Source organism: Danio rerio, chromosome 7 (assembly GCF_052040795.2).
Source record: "Danio rerio strain M-AB ecotype USA chromosome 7, GRCz13ab, whole genome shotgun sequence".
NCBI classification, from domain to species: Eukaryota; Metazoa; Chordata; class Actinopteri; order Cypriniformes; family Danionidae; genus Danio; species Danio rerio.
In genome coordinates this window covers 8,512,232-8,538,757 of record NC_141027.1, presented here as the reverse complement: position 1 = coordinate 8,538,757, position 26,526 = coordinate 8,512,232, and the positions used below count along the sequence as shown (strand labels likewise).

At 39.6% G+C, this 26,526-nt stretch overlaps 1 protein-coding gene and 1 long non-coding RNA gene across 3 annotated transcripts; one reads left to right on the top strand and one right to left on the bottom strand.

Annotated features, from left to right (window-relative positions):
* Positions 1 to 741: 741 nt before the first annotated feature.
* Positions 742 to 4,622, bottom strand: LOC141375291 (uncharacterized). The gene is made up of 3 exons (XR_015495374.1): positions 3,911 to 4,622; positions 3,258 to 3,856; positions 742 to 2,128 (listed from the first exon to the last, which is right to left on the bottom strand). It is a non-coding gene; the product is annotated as an uncharacterized LOC141375291 (long non-coding RNA).
* A 1,371-nt stretch (positions 4,623 to 5,993) lies between these two features.
* Positions 5,994 to 24,701, top strand: jac3 (jacalin 3). 2 transcript variants are annotated; one of them, XM_087260486.1, is made up of 3 exons: positions 5,994 to 6,094; positions 6,176 to 6,312; positions 21,671 to 23,231. In XM_087260486.1, the coding sequence occupies exon 3, from the start codon at positions 21,673 to 21,675 to the stop codon at positions 22,618 to 22,620; it is 948 nt and encodes a 315-aa protein (XP_087116612.1). In that variant the 5' UTR covers positions 5,994 to 6,094; positions 6,176 to 6,312; positions 21,671 to 21,672; the 3' UTR covers positions 22,621 to 23,231. The 2 variants fall into 2 exon arrangements, with proteins under 2 accessions (XP_087116612.1, XP_087116611.1); XM_087260485.1 differs by lacking the exons at positions 5,994 to 6,094; positions 6,176 to 6,312 and adding an exon at positions 16,036 to 16,101 and having other exon boundaries at positions 21,671 to 24,701.
* The last annotated feature ends 1,825 nt before the right edge of the window (positions 24,702 to 26,526 follow it).

Sequence of the window (26,526 nt, the reverse complement as noted above, 5' to 3'; positions counted from 1 at the left end):
CTCCATAGATCATTAGTTCATTCACACCTGTCTGTAGTTTCCTTTCATTAGTCTCCCTATTTATTCCTCTCGTTCTCACTGTCCTGTACCTTATCGTTTGCGTGTCTCACCTTACGATCCTGTTTTCTTAAATCTTGTCCAGTTCTGTCTCGTCACGCTATTGTTTAGGCTCCAGTGCCAGTCTTTAATATTTGTTTTGGATTTCATTTTTCTCCTTAGTCAGACCGTCCCTGCTGCTGATCAGCTGTGGTCTCCTCACCTCTCTGCACTTCCTGCTCCAGTTCCTCATTAACACCCACCAGCGATCTCCTCTCCAGCCAACTTTCTCTCTACCTGCTCTCTCTCGTCCTGGCTGCCGGCACCGCTGCATTAACCCCTTGCTGACTGACGGCGTGGATTGCCGTGCTCCTCCCGCTGGAACATTTTATATTGGTGTCACTTTCTTTTTGCATTAACTTTATCTATTGACGGCTTGGATTGCCGTGCGCCTCCTGTTGGGACAGTTGGTATTGCATTTAGTTTTAATTTGCTTTAACCCTATTTACTGGTGCTTTAGACTGCCGTCTGCCCTCTATAGGCCATCCTTGGTTTTTTATATTCCTGTATTTTTGCCTGCAGTTTTCATCCCTCTGCGGATTCCCCAGCTCCATCTGCTGGAGGTTTTTTGTTATTGCCCAGTCAGCAAGATCAATAAAACTATCTTTTGACCTGCACCTGAATCCTCTCATTTTTTCCCCTGACAGAACGATAAGGTCAGAATGGATTCAGCAGGTCCGGACCAGATGCGAACTGCGCTTGCCCAGCAGGGTGCACTCCTGGGTCAACATGCCACCCAGCTCACAACCACCTCCAGAGAGTTGGAGATGCTCACTGGCCAGGTGATCGAGCTCAACGCAAGGATTGAGTCACTCCAGCATGACGCTGCAGGACCCAGGCAGGTTGTTTCACCTATTACCACACACCACCACGATCCAGAGCCCCATGCCAACAATCCACCACCGTATGATGGAGACCCCAGTTCCTGTCTGGCCTTTTTATCGCAGTGTGCTCTTGTTTTTGCCCTGCAACCCCACCGTTATGCCACCGAGGCCTCCAGGGTAGCATATGTCCTGACCCTGCTCACCGGGGGAGCACGTTAGTGGGGCACTGCAGTCTGGGATGCCAGGGCACCTTTCTGCTGCTTTTTTGATGATTTTAAGGATGAGATGATTAAGCTCTTTGACTGGTCGGCACAGGGAGATAAGGCGGCTGCCTGTTTGGCATGACTGACCCAGGAGGGCTGCTCTGTCACCGACTATTCAATTGTGTTCAATACATTAGCTGCTACCTGTGACTGGAATGAAGGGGCCCTCCGATCCAGATTTTTTGAGGGTCTGAATTAGGAGATCCAGGATGAGATTGCCTCTCATGAGCTTCCTCGTCACCTGGACACTCTTATTGACTTGGCTCTACGTTTGGAGGGGCGCCTTCGCTGCCAGTGGCAGTCTGTCCATTCTTCCTGGAGGGCTGATGACATCTCCCCTCAACAAGCCTCCTCTACTCCCTCCTCTTCCGATCCTGAGCCCATGCAGATGGGAGGTATGTGCCTCACGCCTCAGGAGAAGAGGGACTGTCTAGCTTGTTGCGTGTGTCTCTACTGTGGCAAACCAGGGCACTTTGCCATTAAGTGCCCTTTAAAAGCCAGGGCCCTGTTGCCTGTCACCATACAACATTAGGGATCCCTCAACTCCTGCTCTGCCTTGCTCGATTTGGGGGCCGAAGGCAATTTCCTGGACTGTTCCACTGCCAAGCAGTGGGGTGTTCCTGCCATCCTCCTCTCTTCTTCTATTTCTGTCTGGTAATTAGCGGGTCAGCTCTTCTCTACCATTACCCACATCACCCCTCGTGTAATTCTTATTGTTTCCGGCAATCACTGTGAGGCCATTGAACTGTACCTTTTTGATTCATCAGGTTCCCCTGTTGTCTTGGGGCATCCCTGGCTGGTACGGCACAATCCTCACGTTGATTGGTCCGGGAATTCTTTGTTGGCCTGGAGTCAGTCTTGTCTTGTTTCCTGTTTGGGTTCTACCTTGTCTCCTGGTTCTTTGTGTTCTGTGTTGCAGGAGGAGACTACTGATGCAGGAGGAGACTACTGAACTAAGGTCCAGGTTGAGTACCATGGTCTTTGCCAGGTCTTTAGCAGGTCTCGGGCTGGATCTCTTTCTCCTCATTGACCATACGACTGTGCCATTGACCTCCTCCCAGGCACTTCTCCGCCCAAGGGTCGCTTATATTCCCTATCTGGTCCAGAAAGAGAGGCTATCGACAAGTATATTCAGGAATCACTTAGTACTGGTCTCATCCGTCCCTCATCATCATCTGCAGGTTCAGGGTTCTTCTTTGTAAAGCAGAAGGATGGCTCCCTGCATCCATGTATCGACTACAGAGGGCTGAACGACATCACAATTAAAAACAGGTACCCCTGACCTCTTATGTCATCTGCCTTTAAGTTGTTGCAGGGAGCCCAGGTCTTTACCAAATTGGATCTCCGTAATGCTTACCACTTGGTGCGCATCCGGGAGGGAGATAAATGGAAGCCTTTAATACCCCTAGGGGACACTTTGAGTATCTTGTCTTAACTTTTGGTCTGACCAATGCCCCAGCTGTCTTCCAGGCCCTGGTTAACGACGTGTTGAGAGACATGGTAAACAAGTTTGTCTTGTGTACCTGGATGATATTCTCATTTTCTCATCCTCTTTACAGGCACACACTCATCATGTACGTCAGGTCCTCCAATGACTATTAGAGACCCAACTCTTTGTTAAGGCGGAGAAGTGCGAGTTCCACACTAAGTCGGTTACATTCCTGGGGTATGTCATCTCGGCTAAGGGGAATAAAACCTGATACTGCCAAGGTAAGGGCCATTGCCAAGTGGCCAGTCCCCAACACCCGCAAGGCTCTGTAGCGTTTCCTTTGTTTTGCCAATTTCTATAGGCGCTTCATCAGGAACTTTAGTCAGATTGCTGCACCCTTAACGGCTTTCACCTCCACTAAAGTATTGTTCAGGTGGAATACACAGGCTCAGGAGGCCTTTGATGCTCTTAAGTTCCGTTTCATCTCTGCTCCTGTCCTTTCTGTTCCAGACCCTGAACAACAATTCATTGTCGAGGTAGATGCCTCTGATGTTGGGGTAGGCGCAGTCCAATCTCAGCGGTCCCCCAAGGATGGGAAGGTGCATCCTTGTGCCTTTTTCTCTCATCGCCTAAGCCCTGCAGAACGTAATTACAACATATGTAATAGGGAGCTGTTGGCAGTCAAGCTGGCTTTGGGTGAGTGGCGTCACTGGCTGGAGGGAGCAGTGCATCCCTTCTTGGACTGGACGGACCATAAGAACCTTGAATATATCAGTTCGGCCAAGAGGTTGAGCGCACGCCAGGCCCGCTGGGCACTCTTCTTTGGCCAATTCAACTTCAGTCTCTCATACTGGCCAGGGTCCAAAAATACTAAACCTGATGCCCTCTCTCGGCTGTTCGAGGTCCCCAGTGGCTAGTCCCCAATTGGACCCATCCTCCCTGAGGGAGTGGTGGTTGGGACTCTCTCCTGAGGCATCGAACAGCAGGTAATTAAGGCCGGTCGAGGGATTGAGGTGCAAGAAGGGTGTCCGGAGGGTCGGCTGTTTGTGCCAGTTGCGCTGTGTTCCGAGGTCCTCCGGTGGGGGCATGCATCCAGGCTGGTTTGTCATCCAGGAATTTGGAGGTCACTGGCTGCCATCCGCCAGCGATTTTGGTGGCCCTCTCTGAGGCAGGACGTCAGGCAGGTTGTGTTGGCTTGCTCAGTTTGTGCCCAGATCTAGACCTCTAACTGAGCGCCTGTTGGTCTGTTCAAGCCCTTGCCCATTCCCTTTTGTCCATGGTCACACCTGGCCGTTGACTTTGTTTCTGGCTTTCCCCCCTCAAGAGGAAACACTGTCATCTTGACAGTAGTGGACCATTTTCTAAAGCAGCTCATTTTACTTCTTTGCCCAAACTTCCCTCTGCTAAGGAAACAGCTCAAGCTATGGTTGACCATGTCTTCCGGATTCATGGCCTTCTGGTTGGGCTCCAGTGCCAGTCTTTAATATTTGTTTTGGATTTCCTTTTTCTCCTTAGTCAGACCGTCCCTGCTGCTGATCAGCTGTGGTCTCCTCACCTCTCTGCACTTCCTGCTCCAGTTCCTCATTACCACCCACCAGCGATCTCCTCTCCAGTCGACTTTCTCTCTACCTGCTTTCTCTCGTGCTGGCCGCCGGCACCGCTGCATTAACCCCTTGCTGACTGACGGCTTGGATTGCCGTGCTCCTCCCGCGGGAACATTTTATATTGGTTTCACTTTCTTTTTGCATTGACTTTATCTATTGACGGCTTGGATTGCCGTGCAACTTTTATTGGGACAGTTGGTATTGCATTTAGTTTTCTTTTGCTTTAACCCTGTTTACTGGTGCTTTAGACTGCCGTCTGCCCTCTATAGGCCATTCTTGGTTTTTTATATTCCTTTATTTTTGTCTGGATTTTTCATCCCTCTGCGATTTCCCCAGCTCCATCTGCTGGAGATTTTTTTGTTATTACCCAGTCAGCAATATTAATAAAACTATCTTTTGACCTGCACCTGAATCCTCTCATTTTCTTCCTTGACATAAACTTGCCTTATTTCAGTGATTTAAAGATATAATTTTCAGCTTCATTACTCCAATCTTTAGAGTCACATGATCCTTCAGAAATCACTATACCAATAAAAGCAGTAATGACTGGAGTAATCATTTTACTTGAAACAACATACAGTATGTAATAAATAAATATTTAATGAAGTATTTAACTATTTGTTTTTACATTGAATAAATGCCGCCTTGATGAACAGAATCATTTTCTTAAAATTATTCAATAAAGTTAATCATATAAAACCTGACCCCAATCTTTTGACCGGTAGTGCACGTATAAGTATGATAAAAACTTGTTGCACACAATCTACAACATGCCTTCTCACATTTGACTGATAGTTCAGAATTTTTTTATAATAAAGCACTTTTTAATTTCATTTTTGGCTGTGAAATCTTTATTAATTTTTATAGAGTAAATGTAAGCAGAATTTTTATATTTCTTAGTAAAATAGATAGGCTTAATAGACGAGTTTGCTTTACAAAGGAACTTTTGATCCCTGCAGCTTTCTTGGTAATATAGTTGAAGGCTCAGATTCTGCTGTAGTGACCGCTCAGTGTTCACTGCATTCTAGAGAAATCTAAATCAGCATCACACGCTTGTTTCTTCAGAGTTCCGATGTAATCTGATTGAGAAATCAATGAGCTTTTTTTTATTAAAGATACCATGTACATACAGTTAAAGTCAAAATTATTACCTTTTCCCCCCAATTTCTGTTTAACATTAAGAAGATTTTTTCAACACATTTCTAAACATAATAATTTTAATAACTCATTTCTAATAACTGATTTATTTTATCTTTGCCATGATGACAGTAAATAATGTTTTTCTAGACACTTCTATACAGCTTAAAGTGACATTTAAAGGCTTCACTAGGTTAATTAGTTTAACTAGGCAGGTTAGGGTAATTAGGCAAGTTATTGTATACCGATACTTTGTTCTGTAGACTATCGAATATGTATTAGTATTTTATTTTATTGTTTATTATTATATTTAATTTCTTTTCATAATTATTTACTATTTAAGAAGTCTACTTATTTGTAAACTCACCATAAAGTTATAAATAATGTTTATTTTATTTATTTTATTTAAATGCAGGCTGCACGGTGACGCAGTGGGTAGCACGTTCGCCTCACAGCAATAAGGTCGCTGGGTCAGTTGATATATCTGTGTGGAGTTTGCATGTTCTCCCAGTGTTCGTCTGGGTTTCCTCCGGGTGCTCCGGTTTCCCCCACAAGTCCAAAGACATGCTCTATAGGTGAATTGGGTAGGCTAAATTGTATGTAGTGTATGTGTTTGATTGAGAGTTTATTGGTGTTTCAGAGTGATAGGTTGCAGCTAGAAGGGCATCTGCTGCTTAAAACATACAGTATGCTGGATAAGTTGGTGGTTCATTCCGCTGTGGCGACCCCGGATTAATAAAGGTACTAAGCTGAAAAAAAAATGAATGAATGAATAATTGAATATTGCCTGATGGCTTGTTGGTGTGTGAATGTGTGTTTCAGGTACGTCGAGGGCCGGAGCGTCAGAGCACTGCAGGTTTGGGTCTTGTTAAAGAGCACGGAGCCCTGTTTCAATGCAAACCCCAGAACTGGACCAATCAGAAGAAACCAGTGCCAACCATGACCTACTGGGTCATCGGGTACAGCATCTCACACACGCACACACACACACGCACACACACACGCACACACACACACACACACAGATACACACACAGACACACACACACATACATATAGTTGAAGTCAGAATTATTAGCCCTCCTGTATATTTTCCCCCTATTTCTGTTGAATGTAAAAAACGTTAAGAACACGTTTCTAAACACAAAAGTTTTGATAACTCGTCTCTAATAACTGATTTATTTTATCTTTGCCATGATGACAGTAAATAATATTAGACTAGATATTTTTCAGGATACTAGCATTCAGCTTAAAGTGACATTTAAAGGCTTCACTAGGTTAATTAGGTTGACTAGGCAGGTTAGGGTAATTAGGCAAGTTATTGTATGACGATGGTTTGTTCTGTAGACTATCGGGGAAAAAATTGCTTAATGGGGCTACAAAATTTTGACCTTAAAATGTTTTTTAAAATATTAAAAACGGCTTTTATTCAAGCCAAAATAAAACAAATAAGACTTTCTTCAGAATTTTTTTTTTTATCAGACATACTGTGAACATTTCCTTGCTCTGTTAAACATCATTTGGGAAATATTTAAAAAAGAAAATCAAAATCAAAATCAAAAAGGGGGGCTAATAATTCTGACTTCAACTGTATATTTCTAAGTGCAACAAGTAAATTATTCTAGTAGATTTTTTTTCTATATCACAAGTTGTGCTTCTTTGTTTATGCATCACATTAATGATCAATCTACAGGTTATTTAGTGCAATAACACATCCTAAAGTCTGCAATCTCTGACTTTTTTCTCAGACTGCAGTCTCAAGTTTTTTTTTTTTAACCTAAATCAGGTTTAAAGAGCTCCTGTGTGGACAAACGTAACACTCTTATTTATGTCCCACTGCTAATAAACTTATTTTTCACCTGCACATTAGAGTTTGCAGTATTTTAACTCGTTTATTTTATAATATTGCCAATAAAAAAAAAAGTATTTAAAAGTTGAAGAAAAATTTTTACATTTAGCATTGATGGATTGCGTTTGAGACATTTGATGGAGCTGAAATTTACAGTGAAAATGCAGTTTATTATTATTGTTTGCAAACATAAAGGATGTAATATGTTTGCAGTGAACATTAACAAGGTCATAGTCAGAGACAGTTCAGTCTGAATTATTCGCCTCCCTGTTATTTTTTTCCCTAATTTCTGTTTAACGGAGAGCAGATTTCTTCAACACATTTCTAAACATAATAGTTTTAATAGCTCATTTCTAGTAACTGATTTATTTTATCTTTGTCATGATGACAGTAAATAATATTTTTCAAGACACTTCTATACAGCTTAAAGCGACATTTAAAGGCTTAGCTAGGTTAGGTAGGTTAACGAGGCAGGTTATGTTAATTAGGCAAGTTATTGTATAACGATAATTTGTTTTGTAGACCAGGGGTTCCCAAACTTTTAATCCCGCGACCCGAAAATATTAATGTGAGTGACTCGTGACCCCAATTTTTCAAGGGGATTACACTGTAAATATACTATATGCAGCAGTCCAATAACTGTATAATGTTTTTTATAGCCATTTATTAATTTAATTTAATTAAATTTTAATTAAAAAAATATAATAGCTGGTGGCTGATTTTTATTTGTATGTTTTTGTTGTTTCTTTAACATAACTATTAACTATCTTCTGTGGGTTATGAATAAATTATAGTAATTCTAATAGATTAATAAAATTTCTTTGAGTTTTGGAAATTACCAAGTGACCCTTTGTCATTGTCCCACGACCCCCAGGGGGTCTCGACCCCCACTTTGAGAACCACTGCTTTAGACCATCGAAAAAAAATCGCTTGAAGGGGCTAATAATTTTGACCTTAAAATGGATTTTTAAAAAATTGAAGACTGCTTTTATTTTAGCCGAAATAAAACAAATAAGACTTTCTCCAGAAGAAACAATATTATCAGACACACTGTGAAAATTTCTTTGCTCTGTTAAACATCATTTAAGAAATATATATAAAAAAAATCATAGGGGGGGCTAATAATTCTGACTTACACTGTATATTTAAAATAAACAAGATTAAGCCAGCAAATATAGCAAATATTCTTGAGTTACTTCCGTCTCTACTGACGGGGTCAAAAGTAAAACTGTGCAGTTTACGTTTAATGTGGAATTATTTTGAAGTTGTTCTACATTTGTTAAAAACACCACCTGATCATGATGCATAGATATATACATTAGATGTCGCTTACCCTGTTGTTGTCTATTAGAAGGAATGCGTCAACAGAGCCGCCATTTTAGTACAGGGTAGCGCTCCTTTGAAATGAATGCGGGACCAAGGTGCTGTGGAGGACTGTGACCATCCAGAGCCAGAGATATACACATATACACATATATCTATGATTGGGAGTTTTCCTGCAGGTCAGTGTGCAATTATTTTTTTTTATTACTAAAATTATAGTTTTACATCACTTTTCTACAGTGATGGATCAGCGACCGCACTGGCATTCCTGACAAAAAGCTTGTGTTTGTGTGTATGGAAATGTACTATCCACCCTCCCTGTTAAATTTGATCTAATCATGTCCTGAAACACAGCTCCTCTCCTGCTTTCACTTCTCATACTGAAGGAGGGAGCGATGCGTTTGTGAATGAATCTCTGTTATGAATGACTTATTCACTATCTGACAATAATACAAGTTTCTGGCAGCGCAGCATCTCGCTGTCATATTTCTTTTGCATTGTTTGCTGATTTTATTCAACAAAACTAGCATAAGCCGAGTATTTGCTTTGCCGTATGGTGAATGCAGTAAGAGACTGTATTATCATCAGTAACGTGACCTGTTTAGCACAAAAGTTCAGAACCTACAAAAACGTAAAAAACTAAATCTTATGAAATGTTCTGCCTTTGTTTTATCTGTTTGATTGTTACTTCACAGCGCTAAAGTCCTGCATCTTCACGTTGTAACAATCTTGACTAGTGTGGTTGAATGACATTTGTCCTGGAAGCACTGTACAAATATGGAGGCGCTATTGACGGATGCTCAGGGTCCCTATGCGATATCTAATATATATATATATCTATGATAATGATAGACCACACTTATGAGTTAGTTACAACAGCAAAACACATTTCTGTCTAAAACATTTTCTTTTAATTTTCTTAAAAAAATTTTTAATTTTAATTTCATGAAAACCTATTCAGGTTTTCATGAAAAATGTTACTTTGTTCATGCTCTCCACTAAAACTACTCAAGAATTTCTACATTCCACTTTCTCCTCAACAAAAGTCTTGTATCTGAATGCATGTTCAGAGAGAATTATGCAAAGGGTAAATGCTTTTTGTTTAGATTCATAATTACTGCAACATCATTAGTGTAAATTAAAAACTCAAAAAAGTAGATTTGAAAATACTGAAAATATCGTCTCTAAATATTGTACAGTCAAGCCTGAAACTACTCATACTCCTGCATGGGGTATAAATAACTTCAGGCTTGACTGTCATCTTTAAATCTATTTTAAGAGTGTACAACACTGTGAAAGAGTTACACTTACACTGTTTCGAGTTAAACAGAATAACTCTGATCTACAGGCAGCACGATGGTGCAATGTGTAGCACAATCGCCTCACAGCAAAAAGGTCGCTAGTTCAAGCCTCGGCTGGGTCAGTTGGCATTTCTGTGTGGAATTTGCATGTTCTCGTGTTTGCGTGGGTGTCCTCAAGAGTCCAAAAACATATGGGTGAATTGGGTAGGCTAAATAGTCCATAGTGTATGTGTGAATGAGTGTGTATGGGTGTTTCCCAGTAATGGGTTGCAGCTGGAAGGGCATCTGCTGCGTAAAGCGTGCTGGAATAGTTGGCGGTTCATTTTGCTGTGGAGACCCCTGATTTATAAAGGGACTGAGCCGAAAAGAAAATGAATGAATGATTGCATCATACACTGTAAAAAGAGATTATTTACTTAAAGTGAGCAAACTGTTGACTTAAAAGTGACAAGTTGGCTTAAAAAAAGTGAGCAAACCCTTTGAAACTTGGATCTGTTAAGTTGATTTAACTACATTTTAATGATAATGCACAGTAATTGTTTTAAAGTCGAGAGGTTTACTCACTTATTTTGAGTAAAGTCAGCTAGTCATTCTTACAGTGTACTGATATTATAAAGAACCTGAGTCCTCGAAATGTTTCAGTGTTGCTGCTAAAGTATTTTTAGCATGATTTAGGTTCAAGAGAAAAGAGAAGTGCAAGATGCCACCAAAAAACTGGTCAGCACTTTTTCTGCACTGTCAAATATTACACAAGACTCATTAAATACTTGGACATTAATGCCTAGTTCAGACTGCGTGATTTTAGCCCCAATTTTGGCTCACCGACAGGTTTTGAGAAATCGCCGACAAATGCCTGAAATCACAGGCAAATCGCTGCTCGTGCACGTGAGTGACAATCACACAGTATGAACTATCAAAGACGCGATCTGAGAGAATCGCCGATAAGTCGCAGATGCTTGTGAGATATTTGGCGGGCTGAATATCTGGAGCTGTCGCCGATTCAAATCATGCTGTGTGAATTGAGTTGACTGAAAATAACGTCAGCGATCGCCTACAGTCAATGAGAGAGCAGCATTCACTTGTGTGTGTGTGTGTGTGTGTATACCTGCTGCAGGTCAGAGAGAGGTTGGGGGAGAAGTTAAAAGCGCTCCTTTTCGGTTTATTTGGACCCACGAAATGGAGGAAAAACTAGTGGAGGTTTGACAGGACTCAGGAGCACCCGTGTCTGTTTGACGTTTCATACAGAAAGAAATTAGTTTATCTAGTATCAACTTAAGTTGAGGAGAAATGGCTAATTGCCTTTAAACCCAGGTGAGCAAACATGTACATTTTCTACCCCATTAAAGTTTTCTTTCTCATTATGTAGTTAATAACAAAAGATATACTACGTGTTTTTGGCTGTGAGACGTAGTTTGGACGAAGTTGTCTGCGATTCTTCCTATTGTAAAGTCATGCAATGTGAAAGGCCCTGTCGCCGATCCATCTTGCTGTTCAAACAAAGCACCGACTGACGAAACGCCAGCCCAGATAGTCAAGCAGTGTGAAAACATCTGTGACATGACTACTTTGAAAATCATGCAGTCTATTGGCATAAGGAGATACCTTGGCTACGTTCACACTGCAAGGCTTAGTGCTCAAATCTGATTTTTTTCTCAGGTCTGATTTTTTTGCACGGCTGTTCACACTGCTCGAGCACCTGCCCTTTTTTTATCTTCCTCCTTTACACCCGAATCCCCTATTCGCAAAACCCACGATGCTTTTTGGCTTCGCGATCAACCCGTGCCTCAATCGTTAACCAGATTAGTTAACAAGCACCAGTTATGCCTTCAAATTCTTTTTCAACATGAACAACCAACTTTCTGTGGTACTGTTATCGCCCTGTGTGCTATTCTACTGTGCTGCTGAGGGGATGTTTGCAGCACAGAATGATGACGCATGTCACTCAAAGATTACGTATATGTCACATGAAATCCGACATGACCGTTCACACTGCGACCGCGTTGCAAAACATCAGATCTGTGTCTGATTTAAGACCACATTTGAAAGTGGCACAGAACTGGGGTCCGTTCTTCGTACCTCGCTTAAATGATCTAAGATGATTTGGCAGATCCTGGATCTTTTAATCTTGATAACTGATCTCTCGCTAATTTGGTTCTTCAAACAAGTCCGTGAATCAGATTAGAATGTCTGGATAAACTGATCTGAGATCACTGCGTGTGTTGTGAAGGACAGATCTATCGATCCTCGAAATCATGATCAGCAGTGCAACGATTGGCTGACGGCACAACAGCGTAATGACATCATCTGATTAATATTCAGTTATACATGTGAGCAAAATTACATCAAATTAGCAGTAAACGGCTTGTTAAATATGACACGCAATAACATTCCACAGTTGTGAGCTGCAGGCTTTACACTTTCATGTGTCAAGAGTATTCATCATGTATTTCAATGCAAATCAATGTATTTAGTTCCACATTTAGAAAATATTTTCTTTATTATAGTAGCCGTTTTTTAATCGGTGTAAAGAATAACTGGTTGTTTACAAAAGCATTTTCATATTGGTAAAGGCGTCTGCAACTATTGTGAAGCATCAAATCACTGGCATATTAACTATCAAAACATGTTTATGACTGCATAAATGTATTATTGCTTTAAAAAAAGTCACATATTGTGCATTTCTATTATACACAATTTGTACTAAGCGATCTAAAAAGTTAATATCAATAAGTTTTCTCTTTGCACCACCAGGTGGCAGTCTTTGTACTTTCATTTCGAGGGTGCAGATTGCATACGTTTTATTAATATGTATAACTTTATTTATTTTATTAATAACTATAACTTTATATATATAATTAAAAAATATGTACCATTTTCCCAAGTGTATATAACTACTACTGTAAGAAAATATCAGAATTCAGAACATACTCTCTGTATTATCTTTGCTTGAACTGAGCCGATCTAATCCTGTTTATATGAATTGAACCTGCTCCCGATCAGGTTTGAGCTAGCAGAACTGTTGCTATGACAACAACTCTCGGATCAGCTTTGAAGAACGAAACGATCCTGGATCGTGTCAAATCGTCAATATCCAAATCCAGCTAACTGAGTAATCCACGTACGAAGAACGGACTCCTGACCTGAAAAGATCAGATTCCATGCGGTTTGGGCTGTTCACACTGTCATCACCTGAGTCACATGAGGGGGAAAAAATCAGATTCGTGCCACATTTGCCTGCAGTGTGAACGTAGCCTTTGATTTAAACCAGCTGCATTTTCTGTCAGAAATGAAGGTAATAGATTCTGCATTTGATATATCACAATATTAGGAACTCAAGTATCCACCCAAAACTTATCAGATAGGGGAGAGCCGGATATTATTTTTCATAAAATCCTATTATTAAAAGAGAAAGTTTTAGACGGAAATATATCTTTGTTGTGGTGACTAACTCAAGTGTGGTCTAACATCAAGTGGTATTTTGAACAATCGTTGAACAACTTCAAAATAATTTCACTTTAAACATAAACTCCGGGCGTTGAGGTGGCGCAGTGGGTAGCGCTGTCACCTCACTGCAAGAAGGTTGCTGGTTCAAGCCTTGGCTGCTTCAGTTGGCATTTGTGTGTGGAGTTTGCGTGTTCTCCCTGTATTGGTGGGGGTTTCCTTCGGGTGGTCTGGTTTCCCCCACAAGTCCAAAGACAGGCGCTATAGGTGAATTGAATAGGCTAGATCAGGGATGTCAAACTCAATTCCTGGAGGGCCGAAGCCCTGCACAGTTTAGTTCCAACCCTGCTCCAACACACTTACCTGTAGGTTTCAAACATTCCTGAAGGACTCAATTAGTTTGATCAGGTGTGTTTAATTAGGGTTGGAACTAAACTGTGCAAAGCTGCGGCCCTTTTGGAACTGAGTTTGACACCTGTGGGCTAGATTGTCTGTAGTGTATGTGTGTGAATGAGTGTGTATGAATGTATTCCAGTGATGGGTTGCAGCTGGAAAGAAAAAAAAAATCATTTGCTGGACTAGTTGGCTGTTCATTCCGCTGTGGAACCAAGCTGGGAAAAAAAAGAATGAATAAATATAAATTGCACATTGTTACTTTTGACCCCGTCAGTAGAGACAGAAGTAACACATGGGTCGGTCAAGAGTAACAACATTTGCTAGATTTACTGGCTTGTGTAGTTTAAATATATGTGACTATGACCTTGTTAATTTTAACTGCAAACATACATCCACCGGCCACTTTATTAGGTACTTTATTTTGCCTTCAGAACTGCCTTAATCCTTCGTGTCACAGATTCAACAATGTACTGGAAACATTCCTCTGAGATTTTGCTCCATGTTGACATGATAGTATCACACAGTTGCTGCAGATTTGTCGGCTGCACATCTTTGATGTGAATCTACCGTTCCACCACATCCCAAAAGTGGTCTATTGGATTGAGCTCTGGTGACTGTGGAGGCCATTTGAGTACAGTGAACTCATTGCATTAATGGTGCATTATCCTGGTAGAAGTAGCCTCATGAGATGGGTACGCTGTGGTCATTAAGGGCTGTTCAGTGACAATACTCAGGTATGCTGTGGTGTTGACACGATGCTCAATTGGTACTAAAGGGTACAAAGAGTGCCAAGAAAACATCCCCCACTCCATTACACCACCACCACCAGCCTGAACTATTAATACAAGGATATTAATAACTAATGGAAACTCATCAGACCAGGCAACATTTTTCCAATCGTCTATTGTCCAGTTTTGGTGAGCCTGTGTGAATTGTAGCCTCAGTTTCTTGTTCTTAGCTGACAGGAGTGGCACCCCTTCTGCTGCTGTAGCCCATCTGCCTCAAGTTTTGATGTGTTGTGTGTTAAGAGATGCTCTTCTGCAGACTTCGGTTGTAGCGAGTGGTTATTTGAGTTAGTTTTGCCTTTCTACCAGCTGGAACCAGTCTGGCCATTCTCCTCTGACCTCTGGCATCAACAAGGCATTTGCACCCTCAGAACTGCCGCTCACCGCTTTACAGACCATTCTCTGTAAACCCTAGAGACTGTTGTGTGTGAAAATCCAAGTAGATCAACAGTTTCTAAAATACTCAGACCAGCCCGTCTGGCACCAACAACCATGCCACATTCAAAGTCACTTAAATCATCTTTCTTCCCCATTCTGATGCTCGCTTTGAACTGCAGAAGATCGTCTTAACCATGTCTACATGCCTAAATGCATTTGCTGCCATTTAATTGGCTGATTAGTAATTTTGTGTTAACGAGCAGTCGGACAGGTGTACCTAATAAAGTGGCCGTTGAGTGTCCTTTATTTGTGCAAATAATATTAAACAGCATTTTCATTTCCATGATCAGCTCCATCAAATGTCTCAAAAGCAACAACAATGCAAAATGTTAAGATTTTCTACAATACTTTTGTTGTTATTGGAAATATGCATTCATTTTCTAAAACACATCAAAACACAAACTCTAATGTGGAGGTGAAAAATAAGTTACAGCTGTTAGCAGTGGGACATAAATTACTTCTGTCCCCACAGGAACTCTTGCTATTTACACCAGATTTACTTTTAAACTGAAAAACTCAGAGGTTGCAGACTTAAGGATGTGTTGTTGCACTAAATAACCTGAGGATTGATCATTAATGTGATGCATGAAAAGAGAAACAACTTTTAATGAAGAAAAAAAGAACCACTACAATAATTTACTCTCTAAACATAAAAAAAAGAAATTCGGACCTAACCGCGGGACACTGTCCCGAAATCAGCTGATATTTGGCTGCTGCATCAAGGGTTGCTTGCTGAATGTGCTGATATGACCTCAGATTTTGTCAGGGCTTAGAGAAAATTGCTTTGCTACTTTCATCCTACGTTACTTTCATCCCCACTCTCCCCTATACACTAGCACACTCTCAGAAATAAAGGTGAGAGCTGTCTCTGGCTTGCTAACTTATTTTGTAAAACAGAATTAAGTTCTTTTCTGCAATCATTTCAGGACTTAAAAGGCATAGTTCACCCAAAAGTTCACATTCTGTAAATATCATTTAATTTCCCTTCACTTGTTCCAAACCTGAGTTTCTTTTGTTTTGATGAACACAAAAGAAGATATTTTAAAGAAAGCTTATGACCTATTTTTTTTTTATGCAAATGTCTGACTCATAGAGTCTGCGTGTGCACTGCCAGCTCTATTTAAGCAGCATCCCAATTATACGCTTGTCACTTCTCTGCCTTTCACTCAACGAGCTGCAAATTGAGAAGCTCTTCTTCAGACTTCATTCATTCAAGTGAGTATATGATACTTGTAATGGGCACTTTTAATATAATGCATGTAGCTCACAGTTTTAATCTTTAAATGGCATAAAGATATAATATAATGCTGTATTAAGTTCTTAAGGCGTAAGCTGTTTTTTGCATGCAAATTTTATTTCGCTTAGCTATTTGGGCTTATTAGAACCTAATTAGAATAAAACCTAAGTATCATCTTTTGATATGATGTACTTTTAGAGAAAAATTACGTCCATATATGTGGACCCGTGGTCCAAATTTACATAAAACACAAGGTCATCTTTGTGTAAAAGAATGAAAAACTCTTTATTTCTGCCTTGAACACAGATGTTTTTTCCTGACTATTTTTGAATGCATTAATAACACTTATTCCATGGGCTGTTGAAATTCTTGATTCTGATTGGCTGGAGGGTGTGCATTATTTTCATTGAAAAGCACAGGTAGTTCCAGTCAGTTTTGATCACAGTTCGAAATAAATAGGCCTTTTTCAAGAACGGCCGAACTCACATCCATTACAGCGATAGTACCGATGCTACCGGCCGGCCGTCTGAGCAATATGTGAATGGAGTCAAATATGTGAGTATCTGTAAGATATAGATACGCTTGTTTTCACTAACTCTTGATTTACCTCAGTGGATGTTTATTGTCTTGTGGACTGACATTCTATTTTATATATATATATATATATATATATATATATATATATATATATATATATATATATATATATATATATATATCCTCTAGACACTCCTTTTCTGTTTAATAACTACTACTTATATTTTTACAGTGGCTGGCGTCCATGTTACGTACAGAAATAGTAAGATGCAGGTTCCCTCTCATCATATATTTATACAATCACATATTTATTATACATTTACATATTATACATGTATTTTAACATTTATTATTGTATATGCTATCATTTTTATATGTCTTAACAGTTTAAAACTCCTCTTGAGCCTACGCTATGATAAAGGTACATTTTGTACAAATATAAATAGCCTTTCCTAAACCATGCTAATGTATTGATCGTCACCCACCTTCATAATTAAAAATGTAATTTCTGTGGAAAAACGTATATTCTTTATTATTTTAGAGTGTGGAGCGGTAGAATATAGGTTCACAAGACGATAAACATCTGCTGAAGTAAATAAAGAGGTAGTGAAAACTAGCGTATCTGACTCCATTTACATATTGCTTTACATAGGTATCGATACGCAACTATCGATGTATTGAATGTGCGTTCGGCCGTTTGTGAAAAAGGCCTATTCGCTTCTCCCAAACGCCTATAATTACCATAGTAACTTGCATGTGCTGCACAGGAAACCGATGAGGACTGTTAATGGCAGACGGGGATCTGCAAAATTAGGAAAATACTCCTAACTTGCCACAAAATCAAGTTTTAAGAGTTTTTCCAACCGAGATTAAAGTTATTTTAAAGTCAAATCGGCAGTTTATGTATGAGGATAGCATGTGTTTAGAAATGTTTTAAGCTCCAGTCGGTCAGCGGCAGCTCTGCAAGAGCTCCCCCTCGAGCGAAACTTTATATCGGCCGGACTATCTCAGGACCTGCCGCTGGACCTAATCTCTTGCATCTCTTGTTAAAACGTGATTTATAATTAACCTTTAGTGTATCTAACAGTCAGTCTTTGGACTTTTAAACCTATTATTTGGTCTCAGGTGTATTTTTTTGTCAGATCACGGAGATTAGTTTCATAAATTATTTATAACCGTAAATAATCTGTCCCGATATGTTTTTTTCTTTTGCTACATTTCCCTACATTAACAGCAGATTTCTGAAATGGGCTTTGGTTGCATTCTCTTTAATGAATCTTATGTGCCCTTGAACTGGCGTTTCATAATTTACAGCTTTGTGAATGTTTTATTTCATGTGTATAGACTTGTATAGATTAATGTGTTTTAATAATCGTAACGTTATTCTACTTAAAGCAGCGATCGCTGTCTCTCTGTTTGATCAATTTCATGAGATCAGTTTGCCGAGCCTAATACTTGGATTCGAAAAAGGCATAATAACACGATTTAATTACTTTAGATCACACTCGGTCCTGGATGGCCAGTGTGCTGGAGAGTTTAGCTTCAATCAAACACGCCTGAATCAGCTAATCAAGATTTTTCCTGGAATACTAGAAACTTCCAGGCAGGTGTGTTAAAACAAGTTGGAGCTAAAGTCAGCAGGACATTGGCCCTCCAGGACCGACTTTGGACACCTCTGCTTTAGATGTTCAAAAATATTTGGTAAAGGGATTTTTATAAAAACAGCATGCGAAGTGTGAAGGCTTACTGTTGATAGGAAATAAATTATGTGTAATTTTATTTGCCAATGTGTAGCATATTTCTAAAGAGAATTTAATTGATATGGTACTTTAATTAGATTTGTATGTTGATTATGAAATGTAAATTGCGCAAATTCTGCTATATAGCCCAGCTTTAAAAGGTAATGTTAAGAGAAAGCCATTCTCCTCCCTCATCAGAGAACTGGTTGGAAGTAGACAATAGAAACGTGTGTGACTGGAAACACACTCCAGGTGTGACTGGGAATGTCTTATTTGTCCACCTGTGATCGGATGGATAAAATGGCATCTTAGGCCCCGTTTACCCTACTGAAAAAAGCAGCTTAAACCAGCCTAGGCTGGTTGGCTGGTTTTAGCTGGTTGACCAGGCTGGTTTTAGAGGGGTTTTGGCCACTTCCAGGCTGGTTTCCAGCCATTTCCAGCCTGGTCTTAGCTGGTTAGGCTGGGAGATGACCAGCTAAAACCAGCTTGACCAGCCTAGCCAGGCTGGGAGCCCAGCCAAAACCAGCTATGTCCAGCTTAAACCAGGCTGTTCAAGCTGGTTTTAGCTTGTCATTTTCCAGTCTAACCAGCTAGGACCAGGCTGGAAATCAGCCTGGAAATGGCCAAAACCCCTCTAAAACCAGCCTGGTCAACCAGCTAAAACCAGCCAACCAGCCTAGGCTGGTTTAAGCTGGATTTTGTAGCAGGGTAAACCAGTTCGTTTTAGTTTTATAACAACGTTTTAGATCAAAAACGATCCGCGTCCACACTAGCGTTTCACCTAGCATTTCTGAACATATCTCCGTCCACACTATGCCACCGAAACCTTATATCACGTGACCATTTGCGCACTCTGGGCATGCGCGTTTTAGTATAAACAGGAAGCATGTGTCTCGCTTGGCATTTCTTATTGTTAGTTAACATGCGCCGGTTGAACAATGAACTATGGCAAAGAAAGCATGAGAGGTATTTTTGTGGACAGTTGACGAGGTCAAGTTGTTGCTAAATGTAACAAATGAACAACTGCACAATGGCGCCTAAAACAGACAATAGTGCAAACAACGCTCCCATTTCTGTGTCCATGTTGTTGTTTACAGTGAAGGCTGGTCTGCTGTCTTCCGGTAGCATTAAAGCCATGTGTTATAGTTATGTGATAGGGGCTTGACGAATAAGGGAAGGATACGCAATGACACAAAAGCCCCAATCAGGTAGCAAATCTCAGCAGTCATGCCTCCGTTTTCAGATGTGTCCGTTTTCCCCCATTCACACTGAGTCATTGCAAAAAGCAAAATTATTTTAACTATCTTGGCAAATGACCATGGAATTAGTTAGATCATCAAAAGCTTGCCGTGCCTTAAAGAACTTTAATGCAGTTAGCGGAGGCGACCACACTCCACTGCATGTCGTGTGGTCCTTCGCCTCAACGTCGTGCATTAAAATATTTTCAAGAGTTCACACTTAGCTGATGATTTATAAAAGCTTGTTTGGCATGCTGTCCTGGGAGAGAGCCCCGAGCTCAAGGGCTCCTCGAGCCCGGGGCTTCCTCCCGTTGGCAGAGCGAGAGGCGAGCCTGAGCTCGGTGGATCTTAGAACTCCGCTGCGGTAGCTAAGGGAACACAAGGGGTTAGACAAAAGCTTGATTGTTATGTATGTTGAATGTCTTTGGATGGTGGGAGGAAACTGGAGAACCCGGGGAAAACCCACATGGACACGGGGAGAACATACAAACTCCTCACAGAAACACCCACCGGTCCTGTGGAACCAGGGCTGGCAGTGTTCTTGCTGTGGGGCTCACAGTGCTAACCACTGGGCCACCGTGCCGCCCAATCAGAGGTAAAGGAGGAGAATAGGGGAGGAGGGGGTTTCTTCCAAACGAAGATCAAGTGAACTGAAAACTGTGGCTATTTATAGTAGCTTAGGGCTCATATGATTGGAAGATAGTGATTAGCAAATGCGAGACCGGCCGTGATAAATCATAAGCATGTGATCCTCTCGAAATTAGTTTATGAATGAACTTCACTTAAAGCATGGCAAGCCGTTGATTATCCCTTATACACACTAGAAATAAGGCGAGCGGATCAGCTGAAATGACATCCGAATCCGCAGCTTCATACTAATCATCCACCCGCTCACACACATAGTTTTAACTGATACATGTATCCGCAGCCGATCACTTTAATAATTTAATTCTTTGTTTCAGGCATGATGATAGGTCACCGTGGAGTTTAACAGCAGATTCAGTGAGCATTAATCTGCGCATCTCTGATAGTAAAGTAATACGTTAATCTTAAATATTTTTAAATGCATATTTATTTATAAAAACAGGTTTGTCTTTAGACAACATTTTATTAACTTTCAAATAGATACAGAAAGAAAAAATAAGACATTTTAGCATTTACAGAATCAGCAACAAGATAAGAAAAAGGGTGCCACTTCAGCCTAAACGGCAGCTATGTTGTGTTTACTTGGCCCTTTGCTTCAAACTGTGCAATAACAGAGCAGCATATACTGCGCCAGGATTTAGGTGATTTTTGCCTCGCCTCCAAATGTGGCCAGCTGCACTGAATGAGCGTTCGCTCGCACCGCTTGTTGTAGGAATGAACAAGATTCTCCTCGCAAGGTGCTGCAGTTGTGTAAATAAGTGATCTTGTTTCCCCCGGAACGAGAGCAGATTTTCCTCTGATGACTCCTCTAACTGAAATTTGAACAGTAGGCTACTCTTGCACTTCATCCATTATTTTGGGCGTCTCATCTTCCCATTCAGCAAAGCCCACTCTCTGCTTTTTTGCTGGTCCACTGCCATGTCCCGCTACATCCACCCGCAATTAATCATATTGTATTTTTTTATTACCCAACCCACCCGATCCACGAATTATCCCCATTGCATGTGGATATAGCCGCCATCCGCGCATCACTATAACACACATATTTTTTTAACATGTTTTGACTATCAGTAAAAACATTTTTTGCCCATTTTGGACAGTTAAAAGAGTGTTTGAGACATTTCATAAGCTGCAAAACAGTTGCAGGAGACACTGTATGTCAACAAACTATAAAACAGAGCTAAAAATGTGCTGTCCAAGTATGTGTCTACTAAGTCCGAGGAGGTTAATTGTGACACCAAGTTGATGAGAAACAAGGAACAAATAAAATTTTTATGGATGCTTGTTGGGTCTTCGAGAGCAAAATACAAATGAACCATATTAAAATGTGTCTATAAAATAATCATGATGCTAATTTTGTGATTTATCTTTATATCCAATTTCCCCAGAGATGGCCTACCCAACAACAGTATGGCAATGTGGTAATGGAGGAGGTTCTCCGTTTAGATTTACTGGTGAAAATAATGGGGCCAGTTTGCAGAGGATCTGGGTTTGGGTTGGAGGATGGCAGATCAAGGCTGTCAGGGCCTGGCTTACAGATGGTAGAGAAGAAACCTTCGGAATACCATATGGATCACATCAAGAGTATGTGTTTTCACCTGGAGAGTGTTTCACCTCGCTGTCCCTCTGGGGGAACGGAGCAGGAACACGTCTCGGGGCCATCAAATTCAAGACCAACCATGGTGGAGAATTTTTTGCTTATATGACAAGTTGGGGGTTAAAAACAGAATATCCCATTGATGTCGGCTCTGGATTTTGTCTTGGCATTAGGGGAAGATCAGGTTCAGACATCGACCTCATGGGGTTCGTGTTTCTCAATGCCGTTCAGTCAACAGTTCTCACCAATGTCAACTATCCCACCATCAACCAGCTGATCCCAAAGGTGGCCACAGAAGAGATCAAGTCGATCACCTATGAGAATAAAACCTCAGCTACTCAGCACCAAACAATCGAAAGCTCAAAGAAAGTGATTAAAAAATCTTCATGGTCAATGACTTCCAGCTTCTCATCAACATTCAGTATGGAGGTGAAGGCTGGGATTCCCGAAGTTGCAGAATTTTCTTCAGGATTCAGTTTTACTGTTGGAGTTGAAAGCACTTATGGTCTGGAGGAGACGGATGAGAGAAATGAAACCCTGACCACAGCGATTGTAGTCCCATCAAAGAAGAAGGTGGATGTTCACATTACTATTGGCAGAGCCAGTTTTGACCTACCGTACACTGGCACAGTGAAGATCACATGCAAGAATGGCAGTGTGTTACAGTACGAAACCAAGGGCCAGTACAAAGGCGTCACTTACACTGATATTAAAGTGAACACGGTTGAAAAAGATCTGTAAAGTAAAATCAGATTGTTCAGCAGCAGAGTATCAGTTGATTTACCTTTGATTGGGTTTTGTTTGCACTCTTCTTCATTTGATCCTTTCTGAATGAGTTTCTGCTTAATGTTTTTAAAAGAGGAAACATATACTCAGCATTGTTGTTTGTTTTTAAATAATCATTTCATATTCTGTTAAAGAATGATCTTACAGCTTCAACCCTTTTGTAATCAGTGGCAGATCATGTGATTTTACTTCAAATAAGAATTAAGTGTTTAAGCGAACAGAATAAAAAGCATTGCATTTCAAATAAATCTTGTGTAGTTTTGTTTAAAGGTTTTTTAAGTTAAAAATGAGTGTGAAATAATCTATTCATCATGACAGTAAACTTTAAACAAATAAACATACAGAAATGCAGATAAAGATTCAATGCAGCATATGTTATATATTACAATGTATCTGGGGTTTTGTGAAGAACAAACCAAAATTCAAATAGTTTAACAAAAGTCCTGACTTGGCAAATGGTATGTGTTCACTGGAAAAAAGCAAGAGACACCGTTTAGACTCTGGAATCTAACAAAACAAACAAACTACTAATTATTATGCTACTGTTTGTCAGATCAAACGACAGAGCCACTTGAGCCACAGCGAGGGGGAGCCTGAAGTCCAACTCCTCCTCCTATAAGCTGTTTTAATGCGTACACCTACCCCACCCCTAATCCCAACCCCCAGTCACATCTCTTGTAGAAGTGCAAGGAAGGAGGAGCTGGAGCTCAAGCTCCCCCTTGCTGGAGCTCAGCTCTGCCCAAGTGGCTCTGCAGTGAGCACAACTTGAGCACCACTTTGAATGCGCTCTCAAATTTCAAAAGTACTAAGCAGCCAATCAAATCAAAGAAGGCGGTTACAAATGACCATTAAAAATAGGTACGGTTGACTTCATGCATCGCTGCGCAGATCGATCGAATTTTGTATTAAAGCGGTGCATGCTGGTTAGAAATTTTGTCCGCATTGATGCTGCGCCGACGCCACGTGACTGTCACATGTAGCATTAAAGTACTGCGACAGCGCTCCGAGATCAGACGACTGAATTAGCCGCTTCGGCGTAGCTTCTGAAGAGCGACTGCTGGAGCTGCGATGACGACACCAATATTACACGATTGGCCAACTTCACCGCATGACAACAACCACGTGTGTTTCAGGTTTATTATTGGACAACTTTCGATTCACAGATTTCGAAACGAACAATTTACTTTTTATCTTTACTATCTTGTGCACATCATGCTTATTAAAAGACTACAAATATTTTACTGTAGTAATCATGTTTTGTTAAATAATCTGGTTATAAAGGCTGGCTGTTTGCACAGGTTTATTTTCGACTTTTTTTTTATATTTACTGCATTCAGCTCCATGAACGATTTAAATAATATATTTTTGTAAATAACCTAAATAATAGCTCAAATTAGTCTTACAAACTTGTTATGAAATAATTATCATCATTGAACCTGACACCCTAAAGGTTTCTTAACTAATTAAGTTAAAGAACTATTTTATTAAATAATCATGAAATTATTTTTTGGATTATGAAATATTTATATATTATTTCCTGTCTAGCCATTTATACCTGGTCTTTCTGGGAAATTTCTACTGAAAGTGTAGCTCAATTATTTAAAGGAATGTCCTTTTGCTCCACCTTTTTGCATGAAAGTGCTTTTTTGAAAGTGCTATTATTATCCAAAATAATATTAATCATTGTTTAAGATTTAATCAAAACACCTTGTATTGGGTTTTACACTAATATATATTGGAAAGTGTAATATCTATAAATAAAAAAACAAATGTAAACCCCATTTTAGCATATTTAAACAAGTAGTATTAGCCTAACGAGTGATGTTTAGACTCCTAGAATTTGCGTTTATTGCTTTGTATCATTTTTATGTTCGCTTTTATGTTTATATTACCCTCTCGTTTCCCCTTTCTCTCATGCATTTGTTATTGGCCTAATTCATAATTCCCTTATTGTTTAAAAATGAACTAGTTTGTAGAGACTGTATTCTGTTTTATTTGTAAATCTTTTGTTGTTATAAATAAAAAATAATTATGATTACGCCATGTGATCTGTCATCATGACTGCAGCAACTTTGAGCCCTGAAGTGTCCAGCTGTCTGGCTTGACTGCTCCGTTTTCAACTCCGCCCCCGCCTGCGTTCGGCTAATCTTGTTGATCACCGGCTGCAGCCGTGCTTCATGTCGAACGCACCTCATGCAGTGTTCAGCTAATCAGATATTTGATGCTTATACATTTCAAAAGAACTAAACGGCCAATCAAATCAAAGAAGGCGGGAATTGCCGTTACAAATGACCAATAACAGTGCGCAGCTGATCAGAAATTTGAACGAGCTTGTAAATTTCAAAAGTACTAAACGGCCAATCAAAGCAGGCGGGAATTTCCGTTAAAAAATAACAGACATCCAGACAGTTAATGGCGGTGCGCAGCTTCAGTTTCAATGGGCAAAGATGAAATTCCAGATGTAAGTAAATGGCTGAACATTTGTTGTTTGCTAACTTTAACATGATAGGTGTTTGAAATACAGGCACATTACAAGAGGGATTAATAAGGCTGTTGGCTATATTTACACCCAGTCTGAATCTGCTGATACAAATCTGCAAATTCATTCGGTCATGTTGTATACTGTAAACCTGCGCATGTTTCCTTCCCTTATATAAAATATGTATAGATTGAAAATTTTCTACTCCCCTTACTCTGTAGTCAGTTGTTTTGAAAACTATATACAGATATTTCAATATAATGTTATACTTTCACTGTGAATTTATGTTTTGAGATATTAATGCAAATGTCACATCCATAATGCTGGATTATCTCATATATATATATATATATATATATATATATATATATATATATATATATATATATATATATATATATATATATATATATATGAGCCATATGTGGTGTTTTTCAGAAATATAAGTAATTGTGTGTCTGTCCTTGCATAATTAAGTCTGGAGATGGCGCTAATGTTCAAGTTTAAACTCTAAATACACAAAGGTTTCTGTAATACAGTATCTAAATAATTGAACTGTTTTCTTTTTACTGTAATGCAATATTGATTTCACATGTTACAAGTTTTGGAGGAAGCCAACTCAAATGTATCACACTTTGCCGTTTACAGGGTATCTGTGGGGTCTTAAAAGTCTTAATTTTAAAAACATCTTATTTTAAATCCACTGAAATATTGTGTTGTAGGTCCTAAATCATTTATAAGTGGGTCTTAATTTTCCTATCTCCAAGTAAAGCTATACTCAATCAGGCCAACACCCATCCAATCACTATATTTTAATAAGTTTTTAAAGAAGTGTTTATTTATTAATTCTATTTACTTATCAATGTTGTTTAATTATCTTCCGTACAGTAGCATTTGTTTTAGTGTCTTTTTAAAGGTTTAAACTTGACCATTAAAAAAACTTTAGCATTTAGCCTTGTGTAAGTCTGAAATTTCATTGTCTTAAAATGGTCTTACAAAGATCTTAAAAAGTTTAATTTGATTAGATAAAATCTGTAGAAACCCTTTAATTCTTTTTAAGACATTTACTTTTTTTGTTATGCTATCATCACACCCCATTAAAGGTATAGTTCACCCCAAATTAAAAATTCTGTCAGTATTTACTCATCCTCATCTTGATTGGCAAGATTGACTACACGTGAAAGTTTGTATAATCTAAATATTTGATGATTAGCCTAGTCTTGAGCTATTTTTTGATGCTTAAAGGGGTGATTTTAAAGTTAAGGGGGCTTCAGCCCCTTATGAGGATATGCTATAAACATGAATTATTTAATAATAAATTATAATACAAATAATAATACTAAAGTTAATATATAATTAATATTAATATATACTAGACCCAT